We start from the raw sequence: 7545 nt of genomic DNA on the forward strand, positions 1-7545 counted from the left end.
TGGAAATCTCCTGGGAGTATGGAGACTAATGGATGTCTTGAAAATTGAGTTTGAGAGTAGCATGCATTATATACGAACCTTTATGGACATTCATTCAGGGGTGAAGGAAATGGCTTGCTCTAATGCATGACAGAATTGTGCTGCATAGGTTACATAATAAGTAGACACCATGCAAGCATAAACTGTAGCTATGATTAGGCTACCCAAACATAAAATGTGAAATGTAAAGCCCAAACCACACCAGTTGCAACTCCTTTCAACTCGCAACTAGTCCAACTCCTTGCAACAAAACAGTTTTAAGGTCAACCACACCAATGCAACTCCTTGCACAGTGCAACTGATATTGGGGATAACGATTGTAAGTATAGTTGCAAGTTACGATGCATTGTGAGCTTGTAGCTCGGCTATTTTCGGTTAGTCAAAGTAACTACTGTATTAAAGCTGTAAAATAAATGTAGTGCAGTAAAAGGTACAATATTTGTCTCAGACTTGTATAAAAAAAAAAAATCAAGTAAAGCAAATGTACCTCAGGGTCCTACTTTACATTAACGACATGAATGCTGCCTGTAACTGCAAATTGTTCCTGTTTGCTGACGACTCAGCACTCCTGATCTCGGGGGAGGACAAAATGCAGGTTGAGGAGGCTCTCAGTTCGGAACTCACCAAAATCCAAACTTGGCTTACGCTTACCGATAACAAACTCTCACTATACATCTCAGAAAAACAGAATCCATTCTTTTTGGGGGCAAACATGCTCTCAGTAAAGTAAATGTAAATGATTTCAAGGTCAGAGGGACGACATAGTAACTCCAGCGAAGAAGAGATTACATATCTTGACTGCATTCTTGACAACAAACTGACAGCTAGGTGAAAGCATGGCAACAAGGGTAAACCAAAAAGTAAACCAAAGAACAAGATTTCTGGGCATAATTTCCTCGTTTGTCAACAAAAGTGCTCTCAAGACTCGGAGTCTAGCTGGAGCCCTAATTCAGCCCTACTTTGACTATGCTTGCACCTCTTGGTTCTCAAACATCTCTATGTCACTAAAGACCAAGCTACAAACCTACCAAAACAAACTAATTCGACTACTCCTCGCCCTCGGTCTGGGGCCATCTTTTTGCAACCTATTTTAATAGTCTAGGGGGGCTCCGGGAGTTAAGCAATTGAAATTGGGACCGACATTTAAAATTGTAAATGCATGCTTTGCCCTCTATGACCTCTGTACCCGCATACCTGACAAACTACCTCAAAAAAGTGAGCGACTCCCACAGCCACAATACAAGAGGAAGCGAGATCAACGATCTGGTACCACCAGTTTCAAAACAAACATGGGCAAATTCTCCTTCTACAGCACTGCCACCCAAGTGTGGAATGCCCATATACTGATACAGGCCTGAAAATCCACTGTAATCCAATTACTTTTATGATGATTTGAAATTTGTTGTAATTTTTCATGTCATGATTATGAATTGAATACCCAGGACCTGAATGGAAACAATAAGGACTTTTTTCGGTGATCCCTTTGGAAGTGTGTTTGACTGTACCCTGTAGGCCTACTGATTACATTTCTGTTTGACTGTACCAGTACTGATTACATTTCTGCCAATAAAGTATTCAATCCCTCCCCAAACTGCTATGGTCCAATCACAGCTAAGCATAACATGGGTTAGACAAACCTCTCCACCAATAGTTTTCCTATATGACAAAACATTGTTTTAAAAAAGAAATGCCACGCACATATTTTTCCAGTGCATATGGCAGGCCTTGTTGTTGGATTTGGAAGAGATTTTGAAGGTCTGGTTCCAAAAATGAACCAGTATTTAATGTGTATTCCATGATATTTACATTGGAATGATTGAGCCCGGCTGGAAAGTGTCCAAGTGGGAGTGTCTAAGTGGGAGAGGCCGGGTCTTAGCTATAGGTAACCCAAGGGGCCAGTGAGGCTATTCAACGTTGAAGGTCTGGGCCCTAGTGGTAGGAGGAGGGACTACAGGCGGACCCGTGGATTCATGACCGGGAAACCCCGTGCAGCTGGGCTTTAACATTGAGCGCTCGGTTGCATACGTCACCCCGGACCTCAAATTTGAGGTCCGGAGGAGGTACTTCCGGCAGTCTTCCGGGTGCTTCAAAACGCCACTGAGCAACTTCATAGAAATGAATAGCTTGGGGGCGGGGCTAGTGCTCCAGTTCGGTCTCTATCCTTTATATACTCTATGAGGTAACCTCGCCTCACCAGGCTTTCCACCTTGGAGGAAAGCCTGGTCTCTGTTCCAAAAGTGCCGTGTGAACCGGTCTGGAACGGATGATATCGTTACGTCATGTTGTAGTATTGTTTTGTAGTCATCAGGCAGGAACAATCAAACAGAACTTCCTTTTCCCTCAAACTGGAAGAATAACAATAAAAGCTCTCGTAGCCTGTAGCTTTTATTGAGAAAAATTGGTTTGAGGGAAAAGGAAGTTCCGAAAGATTGATGACTACAAAACAATACTACAACATGACGTAGCAATATCATCCGCTCCCGACCGGTTCATGAACCCGAAATGGAATGGTTCCCAGGCTAGGTGAATTGTACTTGTGCCTGAGTAAATGTACAGCTTTCTGAGTGAAAGGAAAACATTTTTAAACATTATGTGGTAAGTAGAACTTGCCTCTCCACAATTGTGTCTTATCCATATGCAAGAGTGTTGTTGACAAACCTTTTGGCTTATTTTTACAGTATGGGGAAAGAAAACGTCTGGGTTTCCCAGGCTATTATTACAGTACCACCACATACCCTGTTGTTCATTAGCATGTCAACTAACTTACATTTTTAAAGTTGATACAAACCTGGCCAACTTTCGCCACAAAAAGCCTCAAATCCACATTTCCATGAAAGCTCAGATTCATATAGTTAATATTGAAACATGCAGACATTGCGTCAAGTCTGTAAAGATTAGTTTACACGTTAAAATGTTGACTGAAATCTGAGTGAGGAAAAAAATAGTTTTACTTACAGTAACAACACTTGGATGCTATAAATAATGGATATGACTACACTAATTGATTGAGAAGTAAGGAGTTTAACCAAGAAGGTTTTCAGTTTGAATTTGAACAACAGAAAGCTGTATAGGCTAGTTGTTAGCTGTTATGGATGTGATTGTCATTACATCATGGTGGCATAACAGCATTTCAGACCTCTGAACTATATAGCCTATGAGTAATATGAAAACACGCATGAGCAGGCCATGAAAACTCAACTGGGTCCATTTCCCTTATATCATAGATATTTTAGTCATTTAAAGTTACTATACCAGGTGCTCAACCACAAGTTTTGGCCAGTCATATTGGGACAGCGCTAGAAACAACCACCAGAAATGTACAGTAAGTGCACCACCTGGTGTTAATGCTTTGGTTAACAAGATGAACAGTGTGGCTTCCTCCCCTCTGTGTTTCTCGATCAGAACCTCTGAGTATAAAATCACTTCCCTCTGCTAATTTCTCTCACATGAATCACTCCATACAGGCATACACTGTGTGCAGTCATCCAGTAATGTGACAATATCTGTCTCAACAGCACTGTCCACATGGATGGTTCCATTGAAGGATAAGGGCGTTATGATGTTACATAAGTGTTTCAAAGTGTGACAGATGCCAATATGTAAGATTCCCAAATTCTGCACAAAGTACAAGTGCTAATCATGGCATTTGAGTTTTATTTGACATGTCATTCAAAAACGATTACAGTAAAAGATTATATCGAATTACTCAATCTTGAGTGCCAAATGCGGAGCAAAAACAGATCAAATAAAGAAAAACATTTAATATGTCTGGTTATCTTCTGTATTCTGCTTAGCAAATAAAAGCTAAAAACAAGAAAAACATTCAATTGGTTGTGTTTGTTTTGGGTATCAATGCCAACATACTGTATTACGATGTTGTGAGTCAGTCCTTCTGGAGCCTTTGTAATATGCAGAGGATTATTCAGAATTGTGAAAATGTCAAGACAGAATATAAAGTGTAAATGATTTACAGGTTGACAAATAATTATTTCCATACAATTACAATAATCTGTGGAAATTGTGAAATAAAGTAATAATGAAGTAAATCTTTGCACTATTATCAAGTAACTATCTTCATTTTGCTCCCATAAAGTGAAACATTGACATGGCGTTTAAATTAAATCAAACTAAGATAAGGTAACACGCAATGTTTTGCTGACTGATGGAATACATATTCACATTGCATTTTCCTGATAGGACGCTTACTTTTTCCTTTAAACACGATACAAAGACACATTCTTGCTTCCTTCAAGTATAGTTAACCTAAAAACAACATTTTCTCTCCATAGCGTCCATTACAAACCTTTTCCAACATACAAAAACAAAGTACTTTCCAATAAAATAATCTCTCATACCAATTTCCATTTAAACTTGGGAATTACAGAACAATTGGAACTATAGGGCAGAGTTCTGGTAAATTTTCTAACTTTTGTAGCCTGCATAGGTATTCTCTCTTCCTCTCTGTTTAACCTCACCTCTTCCTATAGTGACCAGTGAGGGCCCAACACTTCAGGCAGCTTGTTGTTTGAGATGGACCCTATCCGCCATTTGTCTGGTGCTGTAGAATGACACTCCGATACCCACTGTTGCCATCGTCATGGCGATGGGGTTGATAAGGCTGCTCTGTGGCTGCATCTGGACCTCACCTGAGACCTGTCTCTGGAAATGGGGGAAGACACAATAATAATAATAATAATAATGGTAATAATAATGGTAATAATAATAATAATAATAATAATAAGGGTAATAATAATAAAAATATTCCTGTAAGCTGACACCAGCTGAAAGGTAACCAGAACAATAGGCCCCTCAGAACTCTGGGCTCCATTTTAATAATATTTTATATTTACATTCATTTTATAGTGGGGAGCCAAATACCGGTACATTTTTTTTTTGTATGACATTTAAAGCCCAATATTTCTACAATTGCTACGAATTGCTACAAAGTCTGTGGATGGATAGCCAGTCAGTTTGGACATAAACAAGAGGTTGAAGGGAAAATGTAGGTCTGATAACGATGTACCGTGCATGTTCAAATCATACTTTAGTTTACATCATTTCAGAACACATATACTCTCAGTGGCCACATTATTGGGTACACGCCAAAGTCACATCATGGCATGCATCACATGCATTCTCTTGTTTAGCAGAACGGAATAGTCTGCGTATTACTAACTGCTGGGTTACAGTCAGTTTGTTGGAACAGTTTTGTTCACTGAATGTTTATTTTACATCATTGAATTTACTATAGCCTACAGTAAGACTACTGTGTTCAATTTAGGGTATTAACCCATGTCAATAGGGTTGTTGGGAGTTGGTATTAGGTTTATGTAAATCATGAGGTTATATATAATGTAATCTCCTGACATCAGGTCGTTATGAAATATTAATTTCCACGTTTCTGAGCTCTGCTCCTTCACAGCAGCATTACAGCATTTTTGAGTGGTGCAGCCACTCCAGTACGTAGCAATGTGTGTCCCTTTGTATGTATATATGTATGTATGTATGTATGGGGGTCTGGATGTTCCGGGGGCCCCACACGGTAACGCTGTCATTTCTCAACTGTTTCGGTCGTGGGGCGGCTCGTCAGAACTGGGCCGGCACCCTGGGCGCGTTCCTGTGGGTGTGGAAGTTCCAGGGACCCCCCGGGGACCCCCACATGCATGCACCACTCAGTTCACACGGGTATGATTACATTTTACCTTTGGCCTGAAGTTTGCCAAATACTTATAATCCATCAATTTCAGATAAATAATTGAGATTGATGTATGTCAGCTTGAGGTGTTTTATTTATTATTATAAAATTATTATTTGCCGTGACACTAACCTGGAGCAGACGGAAGTAACCAGGGGTCAATCTTCCCAGTCTGATAATCATGTCTGCTGCAGGAGATCCGCACATGAACTCACAGTCCACCTGCACGGGAACCATTTTTCTTGTCATAGGATTCAGCACAACTATTCTCAATCTAAAACCAGTGTGAAATATAGCTACAAATGATGCATTAAGAGAATTTGCTCAGCAAGGTAAAAAAAAAACTTTCCCTAGAAAAAAAAACTTATTCACTTCTTATGTACTATACATTGTCCATGGAGAGCCAAGTGAATCCACTTCTAAAGAAAACTTTCTTCACAAATTACAAATAAAATAGCATTCAAATCAATTCTGTTACTATACACTTCTGCCATTCTCAACAATCACTTAGAGAAATATGACTACAGTGACTATACATTTTAGTGTATACATTTTTTTTCATTAATCCAACACCATGGAATTGGTTGTCGACATCGACTACCTTTAATAAAGAAAGCACAAACTCCTTTTACAGAAGTTAACAAGTTGTAAACCATGGGAAAGAGAAAGCATGCTGGCTCCATCCTTACCTTCATCAATCCCTGCAGCGCACTACGTTCCCAGACAGACACCATGCGTTAGCCCTGAACAAACAGTGAAAGCCTGTTGTACTGAGCATGAGCCGATATATCCCACTCCCAGGTCCTTTGTACAGTGCATACACCCCAGTCCCATCCAATGGGACAGACAGACATGAACACTCACAGTAAAAGCCCTGGGGCTGTCCAGTCAGCAAATGGGAAGAGAGGAGAGAAAGAGGAAGACATGCTTCTGTGCATAATGTTGCATGCATGATGGAATATGTGTGTTAATGTGCTGCAGTAGCTTATGTAATGTTAGTTAAACATAAGGCATTTCTATTCCTGTGATGTCATTGGTAGCTACTGAATTAACCACTTTATAGGGCTCAGTTGTAGAGATTTACTATTGCACTGCACCATCACGAGTAGAAAAATAAATGTTAGTAATTTGTACGTTTCTAAAGTTCTTCCTATTTGTTTTTTTTCCTGTTTTATACCACCCCATGAGCCTACTTGCTCTAACCTGCAGCAGACATACTGTAGAGGCGAGCCTGGAGTGGTCACAAACGGTAGTCGGTTAGTTCACCCCAATGGGGGAGGGTAGACAACAAGATGCTGATTGTGCAAATTCTGACCTCATCTCTGCATCTGTTCACCCAGTAAATGACATCACCACACAATATTTACAATTGCTGACAATGAACTGACAATGAACTTGAAAACATTCGCATACAGTTTAATAATCGCAATATTATATATCTGCATCTTTTGTCTTCAATATAAAATGACCAAAAAGTTACCACCATCATGCGAATACCGTAACCAAACAACCAAAACAAAAACAATGAATAGAATATTTTTCATGTAACTCGTAACCTAGTGTGAATACGAATGAATTTACAGCATGAAGACAGACCGCAAACTAAAAACTAAAGACAACAAAATAAAAAGGTGTGTTTACACTCCACTACATCCCTGATATTTATATGATTATCAATATTTACATTCGGTTTTATGCTAATACAAACTTACTGTAAGTGATTGGAAGAATGTTTATTGCATTTATTCAATGTATCTAATAGTTCAGTGTGTGAGTGTGTGTGTGTGTGTGTGTGTGTGTGTGTGTGTGTG

At 39.5% G+C, this 7545-nt stretch overlaps 1 protein-coding gene across 1 annotated transcript; it reads right to left on the bottom strand.

Annotated features, from left to right (window-relative positions):
* Positions 1 to 4086: 4086 nt before the first annotated feature.
* On the bottom strand, positions 4087 to 6645 carry LOC306938310 (putative transmembrane protein ZNF593OS). Its single transcript, XM_079522427.1, has 3 exons — positions 6424 to 6645; positions 5867 to 5956; positions 4087 to 4698 (listed from the first exon to the last, which is right to left on the bottom strand). The coding sequence occupies exons 1-3, from the start codon at positions 6466 to 6468 to the stop codon at positions 4549 to 4551; spliced, it is 285 nt and encodes a 94-aa protein (XP_079378553.1). The 5' UTR covers positions 6469 to 6645; the 3' UTR covers positions 4087 to 4548.
* Positions 6646 to 7545: the final 900 nt, after the last annotated feature.

The sequence above is a fragment of the Electrona antarctica genome (genome assembly GCF_951216825.1).
Source record: "Electrona antarctica genome assembly, chromosome: 15".
Classification (NCBI taxonomy): Eukaryota; Metazoa; Chordata; class Actinopteri; order Myctophiformes; family Myctophidae; genus Electrona; species Electrona antarctica.